Source organism: Haemorhous mexicanus, chromosome 3 (genome assembly GCF_027477595.1).
Source record: "Haemorhous mexicanus isolate bHaeMex1 chromosome 3, bHaeMex1.pri, whole genome shotgun sequence".
Taxonomy (NCBI): Eukaryota; Metazoa; Chordata; class Aves; order Passeriformes; family Fringillidae; genus Haemorhous; species Haemorhous mexicanus.
The window spans coordinates 9,068,335-9,094,094 of record NC_082343.1 but is presented as its reverse complement, the minus strand read 5'-3'; the positions used below and the strand labels follow the sequence as shown (position 1 = coordinate 9,094,094).

At 46.1% G+C, this 25,760-nt stretch overlaps 1 protein-coding gene across 5 annotated transcripts in view; it reads right to left on the bottom strand.

Annotated features, from left to right (window-relative positions):
- CAPN13 (calpain 13) overlaps positions 1–12,151 on the bottom strand; it is a 53,642-nt gene extending 41,491 nt beyond the window's left edge. For 3 of the 5 annotated variants that reach the window (XM_059840730.1, XM_059840733.1, XM_059840734.1), the window contains exons 1-3: positions 11,817–12,000; positions 8,688–8,804; positions 7,562–7,810 (exon numbers count right to left, since the gene is read on the bottom strand). In XM_059840730.1, the coding sequence (XP_059696713.1) occupies positions 7,562–7,798 (237 nt within the window). In that variant the 5' untranslated portion in view covers positions 7,799–7,810; positions 8,688–8,804; positions 11,817–12,000. The other 2 variants (XM_059840731.1, XM_059840732.1) reach the window with 2 other exon arrangements.
- Between the last annotated feature and the right edge of the window lie 13,609 nt (positions 12,152–25,760).

The following is a 25,760-nucleotide window of genomic DNA, read 5'->3' as shown; positions in this document are numbered from 1 at the left end:
GTCCTGGGGGACGTGGTGGCTTGGCAGTGCTGGGTTAATGGTTGAACTCCATGATTTTAAAGGTCTTTTCCAACACACACAATAGAAGCTGTGCTGGGCGGCACCAAAGATCTGACATGCAATGACTTGTCTCCGGCAGATCGGAGAGGGAGAGCATTACTGAGCAAGCCAAAATTATTAGGAAAAATCAGATTACTCTCAAGGGGTCTGCTTGCACTGACAGAACTCAATTCCCTGCTTTACAGCAGAATAGCTCAATTCTTAATTGCCTGATTTCAATACAAATGCACTGGTTGCTTATAATAAAAGCCATGCTCTGCTCCAGTTCTCTTCTGCATTGGAAGAACGAGCTCACCAGGCTCCACACAGGCGTGGAGCCCACAAATGTCAAAGCTAAGTCCTGCTGGAGGATGGACTGCTGTCAACAACCAGACAAAAAACAGAAACCAGCTCGGGTTCTACCTGAAACCTGTTTGCTTTGTGTGGCTCACTGCTAAAACAAAGGGGACAAAGACAAAGGAGGAGAACAAGGGAAGCAGTCCTGTGTACCTGGAGCCTTGGAGAGCAGTTTCCTTGGAGGTCTTGGAACCACCCCCTGGAATCACACAGTAAAAGCTGGAAGTGCCACGGTGTTCCCAACTACCCTCCAGCCAACACAGCCACATGATCCTGCCCGAGACTCCCCAGCCTGAGAAGCAGGGCAGTCAGCAGACATCACAGCAGCGCTGCTTTCCAACCCAGCCGGGATGCACACATTCCCCACCACAATCAGCTCTCCCCAAAGATCAATGGAGTCGGGAGATACCACGCAAATAAACATTTCCCACCCTCCAGAAGGACAGATGTAATGGCTGGTGGTGCACTGCAGCTTCCCCAGCCCCCGGGGATGAACTCCAGGTCGAGGTCAGGAGCAATCAGCTGAGTAGGCAGGGGCTGAGGCAGTGGCAGCCTGGAGACGCTGCTCCCGTTCAATTGCCCTGATTGCACACGCACACTCGGCAGCAACAGGGAGCATTGATTTTGATTTTCATCACAGAGAAACACTGAACAGGATCCAAGAGCCTCCAGGCCCCTGGGAAGGACTGGAGCTGTGAGCTCCAGCACAAAGAGCAGGTGAGCAGCTTTGGCTCCTGCCAGGGACTGCTGGCCCCAAAGTGACACCACTGCAGGACACCGCTGTCCCTCACTGCCACACGTTTCTGACTTCCCTCATTAAAACCTCTCATGTAACAACTTTCATTTCTTTTCCTCTTCTTTTTGTTTTTGGTAGGTTTTTCTTCGTTTTTCTCCTCTTCTATTAGAGACTAGTTTTTGGGTTAACTTCAGATTGTTGTCTAAATTCTTGCCTGAATGAAATCTGTTTTTTAGTCCCCTCCAGCTACAGACAGGCCAAGGCTGATGCAGTAGGAAATCCAGCTCAGCTTATCTGTCTAGAAAGATACTAACTTCAATTTTTTTTTTTAAAGGGTCCATTTTTAAAAGTCAGTTTCTGGATTCAAAATTCCTAAGTGCTGATGCTAATTCTTGGAAATAAATAACAAGCCAAGGAACAAATAATCATCAAAAGCTATGCAGGATAACAATAGATACTCTGCTCCTGAAAGGTGGTTATGTTTTCTTTGGGAAGGGACAGAGGAAGGGAATTAAAAACATGAGCAAGCCCTTTTACAAAGTGAGTGATTCAAATGATGGATCATTTTCCCAGCTAACAAGCATTGGCTCAATGAGTATCATTTTCTCCAATGTTTTTTAGGTGCTGAGTGCAGTAGCACAGGGCTCTGCTATGAGAACAAGGCTTATCCCTTGCCTGAGTTCACACTGCCTCTTTCTGCACCTTCCAACCAAGGAATTTTTTGGACAATACCTTTCCCATCACCTTGATGCTTTATGAAGGCTGACCTACTACAGAGGCTAGGTGGAGTTAAAGAATAAAGTAGGGATTTATTAAAAGGCCTCAATGGATCCACCTTGGGCAGCACAAGAGCCCAGCCAGGGCTACACCCAAGATGAACCCACAATGGTCACAAAATGGACAGCTGGTCATGAGGTCTCTCACTTTTATAAGTTCTGCTCCATTTGCATATTGGAGTTAATTGTCCAGTTACAGCTTTAGGTTATGAAGTCCCATCCTTCTTGTTTTTCTCTCTTCATCCTGCCATCGTTTGTGCTCTTGGGCCTGAGATTTGGATCATTTGTCTTTGGTCCCCAGCTAGAGAAGGAATTGTTTTTTCTCCCTCCTCTGTGAAGGGAGCTTACTATCCCCTAATATGAAGCCCAGAACTACACACTAAAGCAGTAAAGAGTCTGAAAAATATAAAAGCTAAAACCTGAGGCATCAACCTGACCTGAGACAAGCACCCAAGGAGTCCATGCCTGATGCTCTGAACAGACTGATGATGCAGACAAAGCCCCTGTCAGCTCTTTCAGACAGTCCTTTCACCAGGCACATCCCTACAAGTCCCATCAGAGGCACTCAGGGATTCCTCCCATGCTGATCCTCAGACTTCCCCTGGTCACCTTGCAGCTTTTCTCCCAGCTGCCCCACACACAACTGTCTGTGCTAATCAGAGGACAGATCTTCTCATGCCAGCTCCTGCCCACCATCCCCTCATTCCATAAGGGAGCTGCAGGGTCCCCAAGGGACCAAGGGTGAGCAGGGCAGGAGCAGGAGTCTGCAACCTTGAAGACCCTTCAGAAAAGCCTTCAGCAACTTCACCCTGTGCCCACTTTAGCCTTCTTTTAAAGCATAAGCACTGATGATCATGGACTGTCCTTCCCATTTACAGTGGGCACCATACTGAGCCCTGGTGCAGGGCCAAGGCACTGCTGCACAGGGGGAAATCTCTCTCCCCTCACACATATCATATCTGAAAATGTAACCAATGTTAGCAGAAGTAAAGTATTCCACATTCAGCATCACCACCATTCACATCATCTGGACCATCCTCCTTCAATTTCTTTTTGCATCTGCACAGTATCATGCACTATGATCAGGACAGAGAGAAGTCTTCAGCCTGAACATTAATTGAATAAAAATGCATATTCTGCAGCAGTTAATCATTCCATGGCTTCCTCTGTTCCAATCAATAGCTTGTGTGAAGGAAAAGCAGCAAACAATGAAAAAGAATTGTTCTGAACATTTTAAAAGGAGCATCTCAGTTTTTAAAGTCTGACATAATTCTTCACAGAGAATTTCCCTTTGACTGATCTTTAGAAAAGCCTAGCTATAGAAAATACTTTATTCAGTCCAAAACAGAGCTTCTTTTCCATTTCTCAAAGCTGTTGGTGAGCCAAAGGAATAGTTAATTGTGAGGTCCTGCTGTATTTGGTACCTTAAGCCTGACCTCTAGTAGGGCTTGAAATACCACATGCAAAACCTCTGTTACAGATTTCACATTTCAGTGGGTGTAGTCTGTGGGCCTGGGGATGCAAACACAGCCTGCAGCTGTCCCCATCTGATGGGAAACTGTAACTATTGCAGGGTTGGGAAATGTGACATTTCAAATGTCATCTTGGTGCTCCTGATCCACCTTCCCTCCCTTTCCAGGCACAGGCCTATTAAACAAGATGAGTTTACAAGTCAAAAAGTTGTTTCTGACTGTCACTGTCTGAAACCAAGCTGTTTTCTCTCCACTTTATACATTACCCCCAGATATGAAGACTCCAAACTCTGAGCATAATTGGCAATTCTCTTGACAATGTACAAGGTAAAATAGAAGCAGCATGTTGCTCAGCTGCTCAGTTGGATCTGGAACAAAGACAGCAGTTATAATTGCTGTCTACCAGTTAAATAACCAGATACTGCACGACAGTAAATGGAGGCTAAGAGATTATTAGGACTGAGATGCCAGTCACAGGTGCAATTCCAGACAAATTTATTTTAATGTCAGAGGGAGCTAATGGTGGAGGCTGAGAAAAATACAGATATAGGTTAAATTGGCCATGATTTGTCAGCAGGATCAAACTGCACTGAGTCTCTGGGAGATGTATTCAGGTTGGAAACAGTCTCCCTTGGGGAAATTATAGGTATCTCTTGGCTGAGTTTTTTAGGTTGCTTAAACACCTGGGATCACATATCCTTAGAGTTGGCACTGCAATGGCCTAGGAACAAAGATTGTACAAACATTTCTGCCTGGGTGAAAGGTGCCCAACCTGGTATCTCCTGATACCTCCCTCTTCCTCCTGGGGAACCAACTCCCAGAGCCAGCTGGATGCAGCGTTGGCCTTTCAGGACTTATGAAATGCAAACACAGTTTTCTTTGCCTCCTGACCCCTCACTCAAAACATCTGCAGCTCTGTAAATGGAAAGGAAACACTGCAATTCAGCAACATCTTCTACCTCTGCTTCATTCTGTCAGGAAAGGGAGGCCACACTCTGATGTCACCATGACACAGCATGGCTGTCGTGGTGACGTTTGAGAATTTCTGGTTCCCCTCCTCAGCCCTTTATCCTGCCTCTTGTCTGGCAAGGTGAAGCCTGCATGGTTGGGAGACATCTGCAGGTGAAAATTTTGGTCAAAATTTTTGAGGAAAAAAAAAAAATGGGGTCTTCTTCAGCACTGGAACCCTGAGTTTCTGTTCCAGATGACCCAGCTGAGTCAGCAGTCTCAAATTTTGTCCCTTTTCATAGAAGGGCAGCTGGTGATGCTGCTTTAGCCTCTATAAAAGAGCAAAAGGCTTTTCAATGTTCATGTCATGAACCCTGGGCCATGAGCATATGGTTTAATTTTTTGAAGGAGAGCTCTGGCAAAGCCAAGGATTTTGATCCTGCTCCTTCCTGAAAAAAGCACTGGAAAATTGTTGGCTGCTGTAAAAAAATTCTTCAGAAGGGAAGTGCCTGGATGGAGAGGACATATGAAAATTTTTGAAACCAATTGCACAAAAACTTTTATTCACAACCTTAGTATTAATGGATTCAGCAAAATAGAAGGGAATTCTCCAATACCTGCCTCACCTGACAAACTTCAAGCACTAGCAGCAGCAGATTCTGCTTTTGGCAAGGAACATCAGTCCCTTTGCACATGAAATAACTCTCAGGATATTAGAGTGGGATAGATGTTCATCCCACAGTGCAGTACCTCAAAATCAGTGGTATTTGGGTTTCTAAGTCACTTTGTATGCTTTTGTAGTCCTACACTTCTCTGCTGCAAAAGCACCGGGGTGTTAGACTTAAGAGAGCTGTATCATAACATTTTATTCCAGTTTATTCATCTTTAAAATGCCCCTGGAGAGTCTTTTCTAATATCTGTGTTTGTCTTTTCTGAGCCTAATGCTTAGTTATCCTACTTTTTCTCTCTCAGACTGCAAACAGAGGCAACTAACTTCTCCTTTGCATTTTTAGTTACTTTCCTAATACAACCAACTTTCGAGAGAGATTATTCCCACCTGCTGTGAGCCCATAGGCAGAGTGCTGGTGTAAAAAACACAGCACCAGCTGCCCTCTCACCAGACACAGACTTTGGAGGAAAACTGCCTAAGGAGGAGCCCAGACATTCAGCCTGTGGTAGGAGCAGCTTCTGCAGAAGACAATGATCCCTCCATGGCACCTCCACAGAAGACACCCAAATATCTGCCCCCAGCACCTACCACGTGCTGTGTTTCCTGCCTTTCCATGTAGGCATTCACATTTAGCAGCTCTGCAGGCTGTCCTGGCTACTCTGCTTCCCTTCTGGGATCCATGAGTTTCAACATCCAGAGGATGCTGGCTGCATCCTCTGCTGCTGCTGTGCCAAGGCCACCATGCTGCCAAGCTCCAGCACAGCCTCACTGCCCTATCACTTCTGCCATCCAAATCAATATTTTCCCGTTGTTTCCTGCTGTCTCTTTACAGTCTCACAGTCACTGTCTCATTGTCCCAGCCCAGGGAAGCCAAAGGCCCCAGGCACTAGCGGTGTGCTCAGCAAAACCCAGAGCCACCCAGCACGTGGCTCATCCAGGAGCTGCACCAGCAGCAAATGGCACACAGCAGTGCTCCACAGAGCAGCTGGACCACGGGAAGATTTCCTAAACTAGGTCCCAGGATAAAAGAGCTGAGCATGTGATTCCACCTCCCATTCTAAACTTCCACATGCCAGATGATAACTGCCTATTAAATTGCAACTGGGAATCAGCACACAAACTTCATCTCCTGCCTTGTCCCAATTACTTTAAAGTAGGTATTGCTGAGTCAGTCACCTGGATTACAGAAATCAGAGATCTTCAATAGAATTTAACAACTTTCCAGGCTTGCACAAAGTCCTCTAGAAGCAGATCAAAGTGGGAACAGGAGTTGTGGTCAGGCTCACAGGTGGAAGCAAACTTCCTACAAGAATGTACCTAATGGAATCATTAATGTTGCAGAGGTTGTGTTCTAGATGAGTAATATAACAGCTGGCTCTCACAGTTAAGAGATAGATATTATGCAGATGTTAAAATGCATAGTGTTATGTGATATGACCCTCTATAGTGCTCTTTCTCCTTCCCCTTGTAACAGCCTCAGAAGTCAGGGCACTTAGGGAGGGCTAGCTTATTACCAAGAGGCTCAGTGTAACAACACCTGACCTCCACCCGAGATACAAGAAAGTAATTTCCACCAGTGGATGGCAGAGAAGGAGCTCACTGACAAAACTTTGGGAGGAGCTGAAGGTATCAAAGGCAAAGCATCCATTTTTGTAGACAGGCACGTGGCTGATAGTCACAGGGGCTCCCAGAGCTGTCATTTTTCCTTAGTTAGTCCTTTTGTTGTAATTTTTGATAACATTTAATAAACCTTTAAAATTTTTAAAAGTGAGCAATCATTTCTCACGGGTTATCTTCCCTCCACACATCCCACAGCAAGGATCCCTCCTTACAGCTGTGCTTCCAGTGTTCCCCTCGAGGTTTACTTTCCTGCCCAACACAGACCTCCCACCCCAGTGTGAAAAATGTGTATTACATGATTGGCTTTTTGCAAATATTGAAATAAATATTATATGTGGTATGTTAGAAAGCTATAGTGAATTAATCCTTTTCAGTAGTGTGTTAAATATAGTTTTAGGCTATAACATAACATTAAAATAGAAACTCTGCAATGTAAGATACTTTTTCTAACTAGCTCAAGAAATTGTTCACACAGAGATAACAGCAACAAGACACCGAAATACCCAAGAGAAGAATTACTGCCTCCTTATTGGGAAGACCCAAACTTGGTGGGGACTGAGATGACTGATTTACAAGATGAAGGGGGGGAAGCTGGCAATACCCAGAAAACACCCTTTGTTTGAAAAGAACTTTTGAATCATGTATGAGATATTTGAATATGCAACAGGCTATTGCTTTTAACAGTTAATCCTTTGTTAGTCACCCATGCTTTCAAGAGGAAAGCATCCAAACATTCATAATTCTTTGCTTATTTATTGTCCTAACTCTGATTGCCCAAATTCCTATTGCTCTAATTTGTATTACTATTTTTATAACCATTTCATTACTATTAAACTTTAAAAATTTAAAAATTTTTCACCCCAGTGTGCAGGCCTGTAGCCACTGGCCACCAGTGGTCTCATGGATCAGCAGTGCTGCAAAGCTGCCCAGCTCTGGAACTCACCGTGGGCCTCTTCCACTGGATCTGCCGCAGCTTCTCCTCCGGGAGCAGGGTGGGACCAATGGAGCTGATGTGGGCAGGGAAGGTGGCATCCTCAAAGAGCAGCCCTTGGCTCAGGCACGAGGCTCGCAGGTCTCTGAAGTCCTGGCTGTTGAATTTCCTCAGGTTCTGGGGGCTTCCTGTGGCTCCTGTGGTTCGCCAGCCCTGCTCTGGCGTTGGCGCGGAGCTGGGGGCCAGCATCCTGCCCTTTTCCTGGGGGGGGAAGACAGGGACTGCCATTAGTTTCCCAATTCAAAGTGGTGCCTCAGGAGTTGTGTGGGATAACACTTCCCCCCTCCCACCAGGAGGAGTGTGGAGCAGCAGCTTGCAAAACTGAGGGCAGCCACAGTGACAAAATCCTTATTAGCTGGAAATGCATGGGCAAAGAGCAGTCGTCAAATCCCCACTGGTTTATCTTAAACCAGTGCTGTCAGTGCTACAAATTCAATTTGGAGTCTTCCCTGAGGACAGAGAGCAAAGCTGTTAGCGAGCTGCTGTGTGAGCACCGAGGTACAGCTGCAATACAAGCCAGCACAGGGCAGGAACAGGAGCTGCACATGCAGGGGACTGGGAGTGGGAGCAGGGACAATGCCCACAGGTACCCAGGGCTCTCTGGGTCAGGAATCACAGCTGTGCCCGGAGCACAGGGTTTCAAGCTGCTGTTTAAACTGGGCAGTCTCTGCATGGCATCTCCAGGTATTCCAGTCTGAAGCAGGGTGGAGCACCTCTCTGTTAATGTGTCTAACAGAAAGGGGCACTTTAATTGGGGAAATGAACATTTCAGGAGCCAAAATCTCCTGTTGAGGGCTTTGTCCCTTTACAGGCATCAAAAAGCACAGGAGCATTCCTGCCAGCAAGGATCTACTTTTGTTCCAAAGGGAGGTAGCTCATCTTCCATGGAGGCATGGGACTGTGGGATGGGAGAGATTTTAGTGCAGGAGTGGGAGAAGGACACAATAAAGAGGAAAAACTGCATGTTTGGAGGGGCCAGTGGCACTGGGGCTTAAAGAAAGCAATTTGTTCTGTCCAACCAGAGCACAAGCTTTGAGGTGTGCTCCCCAGAGCCGTATGGATGCACAGAGACACTCACCTGGGCACCAGCTCCTGGGGATGTCCCTTCAGCTGAAAGGTTCTGCTGTGGTTTCAGGGCTCAGAGAAGCAGCAGGAAGGTTGTGCAGCCTGCCTTGCCTCCTGGTTCTTTCAGCTCCTATCATAACACAGAATTACATGTTGCTGGATAAACTCATGACTCAGGGTCCACCCCAGTTTTCATCCTTCCTTCCCAACTGCCCTCAAAAAACCAAAATATTAACTATCCTGAGCTATATTTCCCCTTTTGCCTCTTTCCATATGAAATGAGAGGCCCCTTATCAGCAGACTTTTAAAGGCAGAATCCCTGTGATCCTCCTCTGGCATCTTGCTTTATGGATGCCACCACACTTGATCCAGGAGTTCCTGCCCCCAGCTCCTGGCTTCCATAAATTAGCACTGGAAAATCCACCACATGCCCTGGGCAAGCCTCCCCTCCAGTTAATTAACTTTGCTGTGCTAATTTCTAGCCTGAAGTCACCTAGTTTCACTTTCCAGCAACGGGATGCCATAGCTCTTTTGGTTGGTTGGTTTTGTTTCCTTGTTTGATTTTTTTGTTGTTGTTTGATTTTTTTTTTTTGGTAGATGAAAGGGCTCTTTTCTAGCATACAAACTTATCTGTAGATCTGAGATGTCCCTGGTGCTGCACAAATAGAGCAGATGGCTCCAGTAAGAGCAAAGCCTCAGGTTTGTATTGTGAATTCTTCCCACATGTCAAAACCACAGCTCAGCTGCAAGGAAGGTGTGATAGAGCCCCCCACTCCCCTCCCTACACCCTTTTTACTTAGTCTCATCACCTTTCTCAGTGCTTCAAGTCACTTAGCCTCCTGGCATGGTAACAACAGCCTAAACAAATAAGTGTTTTTGCATCTCATTGTTTTAATTAAAAGCCCCACAAAAAAAAAAAAAATCCAAAACCACCCTTGGCCAACAAGAGGAGAGAGCATTCCCCTGGGGTTTGCTTTTTTTAATACAATGGAAATAAATCTTCTGTAATGTACCATAACACGACAAGGGAATGGCTTCTTAACAAATACTCATTTGAAACTGTGCCCAGGCTCCGTGCATGCTAAGATCTATTTCTTGAAACAGTGTTCCAGCAAAACTGATTACTAATTCCAAAGCTCAAATTAAAATTAACAGAGCTTGAAGGCTGGGTCTGACAGGCGTTCCCTCTCTTCTGACAGAGAACAAGAGCTTTTAGCATGTGTGTGTGTGTGTTTAATTACGTTGTTTAACATATTGGGATTAAATTAGCAACCAGACTGAGGAAAATAACACACTTAACTACTACTCCCTTGCAGGAATATCTTCATCAGCACAGACACAGGAGTTCCACACCCACCCATGCCCCTCTGCAGGCAGCCCATGGGGTCAGAACCTGGCTAGCAGTGCCCTGGCTGCTCCAACACTCTTGGATGGCCACCTCCTTTGGAGCAGCATCCTGAATCCTGGCCACAGCTCTCCCACGAGGCTCTCACAGGTCTGTCAGCAACAGCAAAGGTCACTAAAGTTGTTAAAGCTGAATGCTGTCTGCTTGGTTGGGGAGCTTCTTGCTGTTACTGACCTCGAGAGGCAGAAAGGCTTTCAAGGGACAGAGTTATAGTGGGATAGATGTCAGGGATGCTGCCCTTGGGCTGCTGCCTGCCACAAGATGCAAGGAGAGAGGGAGGGATTTCAACACTCACAAAATCTGGTTCAGACATACTGTCAAACTCTAAAGAAAACTAAGAGACTGACTCTTGACTAAGGGAAGAAATTATTATTCAGAAAGGGGTAAACATTCAGGAGGGGCTAAACAAACATTTGCTTAGTCCTGGGATCTCCTTCAATGCACTTACTTATCTGAAATGGAGAAGGGCATCACACCCAGCTTTGCTGCTCTGTTTTGGTTCCTCTTCCTTCTCAGCACAGGGACATCCGTGTTGTCTGTCCATGAGAAAGGGACAAACAGCAAAGAAAGAGGGAGAGGAAGCAAGCAGAGGAGAATCTACAGAGAGAAGGATATGAAGAGATCAAGGATGCAGCTGGAAGGGATGGGAAGGAAAGAGGAATCTCTGAACATAGCAGGGCAAAAAGGTTGGTGACTCCTGGAGAAATCCATGGGGAAACCCCAAGCAGGCATCATTCTCTGCACTGAGCAGCCTAAAAGGCAGCAGTGGAGGTGTGTCCTGCCTCCCTCCAGCTCCCATTCAGCAAAGATGTCAAGCCACAATGGCAGCAAAAGTTACTGACAGCTTATTACTCTTTGCATAAAGATTTATGTCACAGTACAGACATCATTTCCTTCAATGGCTTTGGTATTTTTCACAGAGTAGAAAGTAGAAATAGGCAATTAGAAACCATGTGTACTTCATAGCTGAACCTTCTCCTCTCCACTGATTTTCTCAAAACATTTCCATTATATGTTGACTTAGCTGAATTTCTGTACTTTGGAAAGAGCAACTAATTTTCTCAGACACAACAAAGAGTACCAGAAGAGCTGAAAAGCCAGCAGCCCTTCTTCTCCTGTTTCCTCTCAAACACTCCAAACTATCAAGCTACATCTCATCTCCCCATAATATTCAATACATGCCACAGTCATGCCAGCACTCTTTCCTCTAAGATCCTGTCATTCACACACTTGAAGCATTGTAAAAATGTCAGGAACTCAATTCCAGAATTATCTTATGATGAAGGAAAGTGTGAGTTTATTATCCCTCCCAGCATTCAGAGGAAGAAGCAAGCGAGAGGCAGCAGCCTCCTGCAGAGACAGCAAGCTGAGGGTGCAGTGCAGGGCCCAGAACGTGGGCATCCCAAATCCCAGAGGGACAGCAGCTCCTTGTACCCACCACGTGCAAAAGCCTTGAGCACCACAGGAAATCCAAACCAAAGCCAGGCACTCTGGCAGCCCTCGAGGAGATTGCTTTCCCAGTGGCATCCTGCACGACCTTCTGCTCCAAACAGCCTGTGAAGTACTCCCTTCTGGCTATTTATTAAGTCAATTTTCTTCTCGTTTTGCATACACAGCACAGGACAGTTCCAGATACCTTTTTTCTACCTCATTTAACATCAGCCCACAGTAACTATAGCATCCTCCTCATCTTAGAATCTCTACTCCCACTTGATCCAATTACTTCTGACAACTTACCGTTTTACAAAGGAGGCTCTTTCTAGGATGGCAAATTCCTCTTTTCTTTCCCTCCAGGTAACATTAAGGATAGGGACTCTAATTCATTCTGTCTCTCCAAGGCAAATCCCTCTCAATGTGTCTGTGGTGCTTTTCCAGCCCTATTACTTGTATTTCACCTGCTAAATCAAACAGCAAAGGGATGTTTTTTACCTGCAGTTCCTCCGGCGTGACTCCAGCCAACACCAACACGGAGACAGGGGCTGGCCCAATCCCTGCTCTCCTTTATAAGGAAGCTTTTGCCACACCTTGAGCTAACGTCACCAAGCTGAAGTTCAACAGCCAGCCTGGCTTGGGTGTAATAGTTTCATACAGATATCACAGCGTGAAGATGCACAAATATAGAGATATGCACACACACACTTCTGCTGGCCACGCACAATGAACTGTCTGTCGACCCACGTTTGTGGACAGCATCCTCTGGCCAGCTGGGGCTTCAGCTGCACTTATTCTTAGAGGAAAACAGGTTTATTTGCACCTCTCATCTGTTTTCCTCCTCCTCCAGCCACCAGGAAATGCAGTAATCATTCAGGATCCAGGCACAGCTTGGATCTGGCAGGACTCACCACAAGACGAGTTATCAGAGGTGCGTGTCGTTCTTGCTGCGGCAGTAAAATCAGCAGATATTTTTAGGCCAATGCCTGTTAGCATTTATGCTGGGCTCTTACTTAAATTCCACTTCAGTTCACTTGGGCAGCTCATTTCCTCCAGGACTGCCTGAGGAAGTAGAACTTATCCTTTTATTTAGGAAGGGACTGACCTCCATTATGCTAAAGCCCAAAGCCAAATAATTAAAAGAGTATCTAGAAAAATATGGAAACATTTGTTTTTGGGAGACCAAGCTGAGACAGCCTAAAGAGGCCCAAAATTCAAGGGAACGTGGGCAGCACGTTCTCAGGGACACACTCCCTGGCAGAAATCCTAAGTGTATTCCTACAGCCTGCAAACACATGTTTGAATAAAAGTCCTGGAATCTTCAGTCTCTTGCCACCTGAACAAGAGACAACGATGCACTCTTGCAATAAAGCAAACCAAGAGCACCCTGGGCTGTAGGAGTTGTAGCACAGTGGGTCAAGGCAGGAGAGCCTTCCCTTTTTGCACGGTACTTTTGGGATGATATCTGCAGTGCTGTACCCAGTTTGGGGCTGCCCAGTGTAAGAGGGGCACTGAAAGTGCAGCAAATCCAACAGAAACCCCCCAGGATGGTCAGGGAGATGGAGCACACATTGTGAGAGAAGGGAAAAAGAGAGTTTTTCTGCTCAGGCAGGAGGGACACCTAACTGCACTCCCCCACTATCCAAAAAGCTCCAGAGCAGGTGGAGACAGGCTGTCCTTGAAGGTGCACAGCAGATGGGCAGAGGCAACAGGCACAAGGAGCAGCAAGGAAAATTCCATGTGGCTGGAGACAAAAAAGATCTTCAGAGTGGCTGAGCCCAGGTGCAGGTGCCCAGAGAGATATTGGAGATATTCACATGGACAAGGACATAAGCAGCAATACTAACTCAGAAGTCAACCTGCTTTGGGCTGGAGTGAGACTCAAAGACCCAAGAAATGACCCCCTCATTTTTCAAGTTACCACAGCTTGTTCATGAAAAGATACTCTCTAGTGAATGTTCATGAAGTTCACCTTGGGGATTAACAGAAAAATTCATCAATCCATAGTTCTTCACTTATCCACAGTAATCCTACAGTCACCTGGGCTCAGGAATTTCCCCAGAGCAAGACTTTCTGTTTGGTCTGCAGTCCCTTTGAGCTGGGATGTCAACAGTTCACATAGCAGCTGGTTCCTTGGAGCTATGGGAGATGAGGACATAAAAGTGCTCATGAAAAAGACAGCTCATCTTCTTCTTCAGTGCTCACTATAGCTCTGTGGGTCTGAAAGCTGGGTACTGCACTCTGCCTGCTCGTGTTTAAGGGCTTTCATTTCCTCATGAGACCCCAGCATTTAGCAAACTCTAATAGGAAACACATCCACGTAAATTAGAGCAAAATCTGCCTCAGAGGGCGAAACAGGTGCAGTTTTCCTTTAAGAGCTGTTTTCCATAAGCACTACATAAATAAAAGCTGATTGCAGCAGGAGCAGGGAGCAAAGATTTCCTTCATGGCAGGGAAGGAGCTGAGAGGTGATAAATGCCGTAGCTGCCGGCTCCTGTGACAGCAGGAGCGCTGCTCGTCGCCTCCTCTCCTGGAAACGGCAGGTACAGCCCCCTCCAGCCATGGGATTCATTGTCTGGAACTGATATCTCTGCTTAAATGCTGGATTAACATGATTTAAGAAATATTCATTGCAAAGTTGATTAGAAAGCCCCATCACCAACCTGGCAGGAGATTTCAGTTCTTGCAGCACGAGCCCATTTTGAGGCTGTCAGCTTTTCTGCAGAAGGCTGTATTGATGTGTCCATTTCTGCAGTGGCTCCAGAGAAGGAAACCCAGAAGGCTCAGGGATTTATGTGCAGTAATGAGCCTTGGGATTATTTGCTACCCTAAGTATCTGTGGAAACCTGCAAGAAAAGGAAAAAAACCACAAAAACCAAAAAGAAACAACCCAGAAGGATTTGAGTAAAGTGCCCAGGGCTGTGCAGTGGGAGAGCAGGGGTGTTTTCTTCCAGTGGCACCCTGTGAGATTGTGGCAAGTGCCAACAATTCCCCTGAGGTAAAGTTTGCTTTTGCAGAGCAGGGACAGGAATCCATCTAAGGGTAGACGTGCAGTTTAATCTTCTCATCAACAAAAGATGCTGAAGGATCGCTGAAAAATCAAAACTGCTTCTGCACCGTGAGGCACCACCTCAGGGCTGGTAAAACCCAAATAAAGGAGGACACCTTTACCAGGACCAGCAGCTTCCTCTTGCACTGGGTACTGGCACCAGAGGGCAAATGCCAGCAGGTGCTGTTGAACCCAGGTTTTCTGTGAAGCCAACATGGCTTGTGAGGTCTCAGCTGGCATGACAGATTTTTGGAATTTAGTGAATCTTTATTCCTCCCTACCCTGGGATAAAAATACACACACAAAAAATATTTGCACAGCACAGAGGCACTTTTAAAATGGATTTTAAACGAAACACTTGTATCTCCTCTTTGCCTGGCTTTTCTGGGGGTGGGCTGTTCTTCTGGATGGATGTCATGGTCTAACTGCAGCTGTCAGCTCACTCACTCCCCCCCCACCAGATCAGGAAGAGAACTGGAAGAGTAAAAGTGAAAAAACTCATGGGTTGAGGTCAAGGCACCTCAAAAGGTAGAGCAAAAGCCGTGTGCACAAGGAAGGCAAACCAAGGAATGAATTCCCTGCTTCCCATGGGCAGGCAGGTGTTCAGCCACCTCCTGGAAGGAGAGGCTCCATCCCACAGGGCAGTTCCTGGGGAAGTCAGTGACTCCAACATTCCCCCTTCCTCCTCCTTCCCCAGCTTTCCCTGCTGACCAGGATGCCCCAGTGTGGGATGTCCCTCGGGTCAGTGGGGTCAGCTGGCCTGGCTCTGACCCCTCCCAGCTCCCTGTGCCCCCCAGCCCCCTCCCTGCTGGGTGGGTGAGGAGCAGGAAAGGCCTTGATGTGTGCAAGCACTGCCAAACAAGAACAAAAACATCTCTCTGTTATCAGCACAAATCCAAACTACGGCCCCACACCAGCCACTGTAAAGAGAATGAACTCTGAGCCTGTTAAAGCCAGCACAGCAGCATGTCTGAGGCAGAGAGTTTTGCATCATCTTCCAGGGCTGTCTGGGGAGGAGCTGCATCACTTTGCCCAAGTGCCAGTGGAAGCCTTGGCCTTAAGAAAGGGAGCTCTCCTCACTCCACCCACAGAGCTTCTGCACTGAAGTATTAAGAGTGTTATTTTTTGCAACATTTCAGACATATGCCTTAATTTCTTACTTCTGCAGCTCTCACCCCTGTGAAGATCACACTCTTTTAGCAGAATGGCTCCTAATTTACACCGTGGTAAATAAAAGAAACAGGCTGGGAAGTTTTCCAGGGTAGTGAACACAAATAGGTTTTGTGTAAAAGAGGAATCATCCTTCAATCATTGTCACATTTGCTGCAGTGATTGGGCATCCCACTGGTTTTGCATTATGGGACTAATGTAAGAATACTATCAATCCATTTCATTTCCTCATTCATAATTTTATATGTAGGTCAAGTGTTACCATTTATTTGCTTCTCTTAGACAAGATGCAGGGAAACCATGATTAATATTAGTCATAAACAAGCTCCTTTGCTCTGTGTTTATGCACTCCTATTTCTGGCAGGACCTACCCTTCTAAAACATAAACTTTTTTGACTGTAAAAACTACCAGGCAAGTAACAAAGTCCTCCTTCAGCATCTGTTTTTACCCAACCCTCACCCACGAGCTGCTCCTCAGTGCAGATTCACCACGAGCTGCAGCACTCTTGCCACGTTCACATATGAATCATTTTGCTCATAAATGAAGTACAACTGTTGCTGGAGTGAAACGTGGCAGCTGCTTAACAGTACATAATGAATCCACAGAGCTAGATCCTAGCTGCCTCCTGGGGGAGGGGGGATTTGGTTTGAAAAAGATCTCTCTCCAGAGCCCTGTTTTCAGAAGAAATATCCACTGACTTCAGAACCACTGTGGGAATTCTTTGAGAATAAAAATGAAAATAAAAAAATAGGCAGCCTGCTACTGACACCCATATTAGCACTAGAATTTCCCAGTGGAATATTTTTCCTTCAGAAAAATGCAATTCTGTCAAAGATGAAAGACACTGACAATGAATTTTCACCACGAGAAAGATACAAACATTTCAATAATGCCATTGGGCTCCATTCGGATTTTGCAATGGTTGCAACTTTTGCTTATGAAAACCCCATCACTTCAGGCTCATCCCTGCATTATCCAGAGGGTTTAACATTGCAATGTAAAAAAGATTCCAGGTGTTATTGCAATAGCTCTCTGCATTCTGCCTGACGGTATTTTTACGAATGTGATTTCCCAGGAAATTTTGGACTTTGTTTTTCATTTGAATGAGGAACAGGATATGATACCACTTTGAATACCAAATCTCTACAAAACCTCTACACAAGTTTGGCCCCTCAGCAGCCAGCAGTGACACTCTCATTGGGAATAAGCTCATCCTATCACCAGGATTAAAATCAAAATTTCTTAAAACAGAGCCATCATGACTTTATCCTTGCAGGTGACGCAGCCTCCCACCTGGTCACAGCACTGCTGCTTCACCTCACAGGAATAAAAGTGGGGGAGCACTTTTATTCCTTTCTCCTTGGTGTCCCTCACCTACCTCTTCACAAGCAGCTTTTTGGGTCCCAGAGACAGCCCATTGTGCAAGGCACATCAAAATGAAGCTCTTGTTTTCATCAGCACACTGGCCCTTGTTTGGCATTTCTGCCTCCAGCCTCTTTCAAGCCTCGTGGGTACGAGAAAATTTATTTCACGCTTTTTTGTTTTGTTTTTGTCTTCGTGTGAACAGATTGTGACAGCCTCACATTTGTTTGTTTTCCAGAAACGTTCCTGCCATCCTCTAAAGGAGAATCCTTGGCCTGCAGATCCCTCTGACAGCTTACTAAAAACATTTGGTGTTCCCAGTCTTTGCTGACTGCTGACGTGCACAGCACAGCTTCCTCCTCCTTGACATCTTGCCTTTTGGGAGGTGCCAACAAGGCTGTACTGCTGGCATTCCACCTCTCCTCCTGGCTGCCCACCTCTCCTGTGGTGTTTGTGAGTGTCCCCAGGACGAGGGGAGAGATGGGGCTCTGACTCCATGTTCTCAGAAGGCTGATTTATTATTTTATGAAATTATATTGTATTATAGAATGCCATACTAAAACTGTACTAAAGAAAGAGAAAGGATACAGACAGAAGGCTTAACAAGAATGAATAATAAAAACTCCTGACTGACTCCTCAGAGTGCAATGCAGCCGATGGTGATTGGTCATTAATTAAAAACAATTCACATGTTTGGATAAACAATCTCCAGGCCACATTCCAGAGCAGCAAAACATGGAGAAGCTGAGGCTTCTCCTCTTCCCAGGAGAAGAAATCCTGGCGAAGGGATTTTTCAGAAAATGTGACAGTGACAGTCTCCTCCTGGCTCCCACAAGACATCCAACACCTGGAGAAATTCAGGGCTGCACCCTGAGACAAGCCAGACAGCTCCTCTGGGATTCCATGAGCTGCAGCACACACCCAAAACCTGAGAGTGGGCTTCATACCCAAATCAGCACAGGGGGATCTGAAGCTAAATTATGGCAAACTCTAACCCTGTCACAGGGGAATTAAGGCCATGAGCTGGCTGGAAGCCACAGACATGACAGCCTGGCCCTGTCCTCTGAGAAGTGCTGGTGGAGCCTCTCCCCCTGGATGCTGACAGTGCTGGCCATTGCTTGCACAGACTGGTTCCACAAAACACAGACAATGGCACAGAAGGAGAACTTGAATTAATCTCTCAGACTAACAACCCTATCACCAAATTCCTGTACTTTAAAAGTTAAGGAAAACCCAGAAATCATCTGGTTTTGATGACTCTGGCTCCATCTTCCCTTGATCCAGCAGAGGTGACCTCTCCTGAAGCAGCAGAACCCAAGCATACATACCTGCAAGGTACCTGGGCAGTTTAAAAGGAAAGGCTGATGTGAGAGAGGATGGTGAGATACCTACAGGCCTGATGGTAAAGCCAGAAAAAACTTGTGTTCACCTCAGGTACCACATTAGGTAAGAGTGGTACAGGTATTTTCTGTCTTCTGGACAGGACAGCAGGCAGCTCCCCTTGCAGCCCCAGGGAGGATGGTGCCAGGCTCCTCTGATCATGCTGTGATTCCCTGGAATACTCAGGGTACCTAAACCTGGGGTTTTCCCTCTGAAAAAAGCATTCCACACTTTGTATCCCACTCACCAGAGACCCATTTGGTCTCTCCCTGAGAATTATTTTGGCCAAGAGAGGAGTCATATCACAGGTTTGTAACAGCATCAGCACTTGCTACTATCACAGGGCTGAAAAGTAAAAATTCTCAAAGAACCTAAAACTTCACCAGCCTGAGTTTTCTCATCCTGATGACTTTGTAGCCAGATGCATTTGAGCTTTCTTTTCTGACTGACTCAAGTTGAAAGCAAAGCATTGTCCATAAAGAAACCTGCTCAGCTTAGTCTGGAGACTAGATTTATTCAGCCCCAAACCAAAGGAGAATATGAGCTCTGATTTGAGAGGCACAGAAAGGGTGGCAAATCCATGGAGAAAAGTTCCAGACAGGAGTGGTCTCCTCCAGTAATTGAGGCAAGTTTTGCTGCTGAGGCCTGCTGTCAAGAGAGGAAGGGGGAAAAAAAGCAACAAGAAGATCTTGTATAGAAAGAGTTGAGGGGTTTACCAGGGTGAACTTTCAATAACTGTACAGACTTGGAACCAGAGACTGTTTGTCCCTTTGCAGCATGGCTCTGCTGGGTGCTCCAGGACACGTGGAAGACAGAATCCCATCCCAGCTGAAAGAGAAGCAAAGATCAAGAGGTGAGGCTGTAGAGAACAAGTGGGAAATCTGAGGCACAGAGCCCAGTGGTGGGGGCAGCCATCCATCACAGCATCAGGACTCAGCCTGGGTTCAAACATACAAATCCCTGATGGAGAAAGCTGCTCTCCCCAAATTCTGCTTCCCAAGAGCTGTGGGGGGCCAGCTGTGACCTGCATGGACTGACAGAGCAGCACATCACATCAAGGTCCCTTGGAAAGAAAGGGTTGGTGTGCTCTGCTCTCCTTTTCCACCTGGTTGCGTGGCCATGGCAGCTGCCACCAGGTTTCCCCGGCTGGCCCTGCTGTGTGACCTCTGTCCCCACACTGTGCTGGCAGCAGTGCTCCCTTTTCCTGCCTCAGAGCAGCCCCAGCCCTGAGCTCTTTTGTCAGGATGAAAGGCTCCTCTCAGAGCTGCACGTGTGCTTTGATAACAGGGCTGCTCTCTTTGCACTGCTCTATCAGTACATGGGAAAATGAGGATTGGTGCTCTATCTGAGGTATTAATTAAATACCTTAAAGAGCTAGATAAGGCCCTTAGCTAGGGCTCAGAGCCAGGGATGCAAAGTGAGATGCCAGTGCAGAGAACAGCATATGCTCCCTAGTGAATGTTTCTGTCACTTTTCATTGACATGTCAACTAATGTTCTTCACTGATTATCTGTAGTCTGCAATGTATTAGGGAAGCACATCAGACACTGCCTTTAACTTGTCCAGCTAGACTACACCACAATTCTAAAAGCTTCCTTCTTCCTGGGGGAGGAGGAAGAGAAGAACTGAACTCTCTGATTCCCTGGTCAAACACAGGAGGCTGTGAGTAACAGTCACAGGACAGAACAGGGCCATAATACACAAGCCTGTAAAAAGGAGGGCAGAGCCTCAGGTTGTTTACAGAGGATGACTTCAGTGAAAAATATTCCATCCAGTAAAAAAGTGAAAAAGGCAAAAAGGTAATGTCTGAAAGGGAAGAGGGACACTAGGAGAGGACAAGGCTCAGCAAGACCAGTCCTAGACAGACTTGGAAAAGTTGCTTCCCTTTGAGGTGAGCAGAACTGGCACAGTACCATGCTGGGAAGCACCCAGGAGAGTAAAGGTAGACTGAAAGCTACGTGACAACGCCTCAATTCCTGGTGCATTTTTAATTTTAACTTTTTCTGAAGGAGAACTTGTTAATTTTAAATTTGGTGAGCTTATGAGAAAATCCCAGACCAGATCACTAATCTCACTATATCAACACTAATATGAGAGAGGGTTTAAGATGGAGCAAGAGCTGAATGAGAAGCAGCCACATCCCCCCCCCCAGCCCACCTGGTGAGAACATCTTGTCCCTCACCCAGACATCTGATTTCCTCCAGCTACTCTGATGCTGGTGAGCCACAGGGAGATGCAGAAAGGGAGTGAGAGTGGAGCAGAGCTGAATGAAGCAGCTCTTCTGACTCACTCATGGAAAAGGCAACACAAATCTGGCAACACCCAGGAGCCAGACAGGGACCTTTACTCTGATACAGTGAACCAGCCAAAGTTTCTTCTGCAGAGCAAAAAGATGAGACACTTGGAACCTAAAAACAGTCAGTGCTGGCATATCTATGTACTGTCATAGTTTTTTTACTAATACGGGATAAGACTTTGGGGCAGGTCTGAGCCAAGCCCCTTGTTTACTGCATCCAGGAGAAAACTGTCTATAAGTAAGTAAGTGGGTGATGTGCTGAGATGAAGACTGAGCCTTATCTCTCCTGCAGTCTGAATTTCAATTACTGTGCTTGCTGCAGCCTACTGAGAGCAGGGCTAGGTAGCCATTAGCTGGAGAATCCAACTCTAATGTGTTTGACCCAATATAAGCCCCAGTGAGTGACAGAGGATGGGATTGAGCAGGAAATACTGCAGGCTGTGATGGATCAGATTCCCAGAACAAAGAATTGCCTTCCTCTTCTCCTCTCCCTTTATATCCTCCTGCCAAAGCACTGGGGATGGTCCTATTAACCAGGGGCTACACAGAGCATTGGAGGAAATCACAAAGATGGGCTTTGCACTGAATAACTGGGCTGTCAGAGAAAGAGAGAGGGAAAAGACATCACTGCATTGCTGGGAGACAAAAACTGAAAAATTGCCCATCCTGCAGCTTCTTTGGGGCCACAGATTTATGATGTGTGTGCAGTGCATCACACAGTAAGACTTTGATTCTTCCACTGGATCTTGAAAGAACTCTGTAATCCAAACAGGAAGAACAAACAATTATTCCGTGTCAGGACGAGGAATGATTAAAATCATTTAACTGTGTTTTAACTATTGGGTATATAAAAACCCAAGGAAGTTTCAGATTAGTTAATCTTTAACTCTTTTTTTTTTTTTTTTTTAACAGACTTCATAAATCTCTGGGCATTTTGTTAATGAGCACAGTTATGGGCTGTGGAAAAGCCAAGTGATTATAATAAAAATTCTGTGTTATGAAGATTTCTATGCCTTGGTTCTACTTGTGTTACCTGGTCAGCAATACAGGGCACAGAGCTCCAGTGCAGATACAGCCACTTTTTAAACTCCCCTTCATTATAAGTGCACACCTTCACCTTTTTTTGCCCCTACTTCTGGTGGCAGTTTAGACCCTCTCAGTCAACAAGGAGCAGGAAGAGAAAAACTTTTACTGGTGAAACATTCACAGAGAGACAATCTAAAGTGAAATCAGAAACCATTTGATTGGAAAATTGTGGTGTTTGCTGGGTCCCCAGGACAAAGGAGGAATTGAGAATCTGACTCCATGTTCTCAGAAGGCTAATTTATTAATTTATGATATGATATTATAGAATGCAATACTAAAACTGTACTAAAGAATAGAGAAAGGATACAGACAGAAGGTTACAAAGAATGATAATGAAAATCTTGTGACTCTCTAGAGCATTGACACAGCTGGCTGGGATTGGTCACTAACTTAAAACAATTCCATGAAACCAATCAAACACCCACCTGTTGGATAAACAATGTCCAACCACATTCCAAAGCAGCAAAACACAGGAGAAGCACTCAGATAATTATTGTTTTCATTCTTCTATGAGGTTTCTCAGCTTCCCAGGAGAAGAAATCCTGGCAAAGGGATTTTTCAGAAAATATGTGACAGAAAATTAATTCCTATTCATAATTCAAGAGTCCATCTCAGAAACACACCTGAAAAATCTTGTTTCTCTAACCAGGGATTAGCTCAAGGCCTGGATTTGTGAATAAAACCATGCCCAGCTGGCTGCAGGATCTAACCCAAAGGCCACTGACTTGGACAGAATAATCCAGTAACTTCAGTGCAGCCTAGAGCACACCTGAGACAAGGCAGCAGCACCCCAGCCCTGCCTGGGGGCAATGGCCACACCAGGAACAAGCCACAAACACCAAGTTCCATCCCCACTGCTAAGCACCACAGGAGATGCCAAGGGCCTGAGTCTGCCCCTGAGGCTGAGAGCCACAGCCCAAACCACAGCCTTCTCTTCTGCCCTAAAGAAGGCACCTGATCCAGGCTGGAGGGGATGGGCATCTGCAAACTGCCACCTGGTCAAGAGGTAACAGTGCTGCTTTGCAAAAAGCAACATTTTGGGTTTACTTTCAGACTGAAGAAAAGCCTGAACATTTCCCTGTTTCCCTTCATCTGCATTTACATTGATAGCTTGAACACAAGGTGCTACATCACACCTGCACCTGTGCAAGGCCATTTATTTAAATTTGTGTCACAAGTGCTTGAGGAGTAAATATTTGCGATGACCAGCTCCCCTGACTCTGCCTGCTGACTATTGCCTGGGGTTGGGCAGCAAGCTGGGTGTCACCAGACCACAGGGACACCCTCTGCTGACTGTGCTGCTGTCATTGTCTGAGGGAGGTGATGGTTTGACTCAGACACACACCTCTTTATCCTTGAACCAGTAAAACACCCACAAACACCCCCTGGACACCTCCAGCCCAGGCAGCATTGGAGCTGTGCCCCAGACCCACACTCCAGCACTTTTGGTTTCACAGAAAGTCACACCAGGTAAGAAGTTCAACCCTGGCACAGAACCAGGCACCTCCCATTGATTTTTCTCTCTCTTCCCCCCCATGCCCAGGAGGTGGCTGGGTGGTGGCAGTCAGAGAGAGCCAGGGTAGCTCAGGAACATTTGTGTGCACATCCTCATTTCAGGGCACCAGGCTGGGATTCAGTGGAAGAGGCTTTTAATGGCTGCATTGTTTTTCTGAGAAATTCTCTTTCCCCTTTTTAAAAGGCTTTGCTTCTTCAGTTTTTTTTTTTTTTCTTCCAGGTTCCTGCTAACTTCATGCTACTTATCTACAAATGCACTCCAAATAATTTTGCTGGCAATAATATATTCAAAAGTAGTATTCTAAGAAAAGATTTTAGTGGCAAAAAATAGTCACAGAAAACAGATTTCACAACGTGTAGCACGAGTCACTGAGAATAGATGGAGGTTCTATCATTTGGGTGAAAACAGAATATTTTCACATCAACAGACGAGTGCAATGTCCAGCCTGTAGCTAATGAAATGCAGAAAGCTTTGCTAGGAACAGTCCTTATTAGAGAAGGCACTCATACCAAAACAAATCATCCCCTTTCACCTGTGTCTTTTTCTGGTATAATGGAAAAAATAACAAACCAGATGGTGATATCTTTACTCAGGGTTTTCCTGCAAGATACTCAGATATGGCAAGGAAATGTACAGATCAAAAAGCAATCCTGTCAAAAGAAGCTGGGGGAAAGTTCACTGCTATCATTTGTCAATAAGCAGCCCACAGCTGCTTCTTCCCAGCTCTGGATAATATTCTTAAGGCATAGGCCAACTACTAAGGATTTTAATGGCTTATTATTTTTAGTAGTACAAAACATTTTAAGGTCACACTCATTTTAGGCACAAAATAGAAACACATCAAGTACCTCAATGCATTCAGACCAGCTAATCAACACATCAGCACAGGCAGGATTTTGAATCTCAAATACCTCACTTTCAGGTGCTCGCAGACTGAAAAATTCATAAATCAGAAATGACTAATGGCTGCATTCAGCAAATCATTTCAGACAGCAACTGCATTTGAGAAGCCCTCAATCTGTCCATACAAAGGTCAGGGATGCTAAGAGGAGGTGGCTTTGGCTGTCCTTCTCTGCCAAATGTGTTACTCATGGGAAGCCTCAGTTGTTTGGGCCCCAGGAAAGCATCCCTGAGGAGCTGGGCAAGCCTGTGTCCAGCTCAGGCTGTGCTCTTGGCATTCATGGCAGGAACCCTGCAGGAACCCTCAGGAAAAAGTCTGCAGAAGTGATCAGATTTATTAAAAAATAACTACAAATCTCTGACACTCCATCCCTGTGGCTGGCTCAGCCCTGCAGGAAAAGCAACATCTGCTCCTGTGGTGGCTGGCTGCTGTCCCACTGAAACACACGTGTGGCTGGAACAAAGCATTGTGAGGATTTAAAATTAAACCTGCTATGAGGGCAGACCTGCAGGGTGATCCCACACCCTCTGTCCCACTTCCTGAGCACACAGAAAGGCTCCCTCCCATTTGGGTGTCCCCCCACATCAGGCTGGGAGGAGGTGCTGCAGGCACTGGAGCAAAAAAGCTCCTTCCCCTCCCTGTGTCCTCTGCTCCCCCAAGTCACTCAACAGGGAGAAACCCAAACCCCAGATACCACCAGCTCTTCTCCCTGGCTCTCTAGAAGGGGCTGCCAGGGAGGAAGGCAAGCCAGGGCACCCCTGGGAATCCTCCTTATGGCTTTCCCCACCATCCAGGGCTGTGCCACACCCCATCCCTGTGACAGAAATCAGCTTTTTGTCTCCCCACCTATGTCTGGCTCAGGCAGGAGAGACCACACCTGAGCTGGAACACAGGTGACTGTGCACATTTAAATCTCACACACACACAGAGCAAAGATGTCCATCCACTCCTGCCCCTTCCCATGAGGGAGCTCTCCTGTGCAAGAACATGGGGAGGCCAAAAGGTGCAAAGGACAACCTCAGAAGAGCCACCAGTGCTGAATGGGAACACCTTGTGCCACGCTGAAGCACCTGCCAGATCCACTCCCTCTGCCCCCTCCTGCAGAGATCCAATTAAAATGAGAAGAAGCTGCAGCTCATGGCTGGCAGATCAGCCCCATCCAGCCTTGCTGTTCGATGCTGGGCATGGACTTTGGTGTCAGATACTCTCTAATCAGCTGAGCTGCTTTTCAGGGGAAAAAAAAAAGAACAACCTTTTTTTTTTTTTTTTCCCTTCCTTTTTTGGGGTTGTTTTGTTCAGAGCTTTGCTCCACTGGTAGAATTCTGCCGGGCTCCTGGGCAAATCACTCACACCACAGACAGAGGGTTTTCACTGGAGATCAATGTAATTGCTAGCATTTATCACTTTAATAGCCTAATGAAGGTGAGATGTAATTAGAAAGGGTGTCAATTGGAATATGGAGTTTGTTTTACAATTACCTATACAGTGG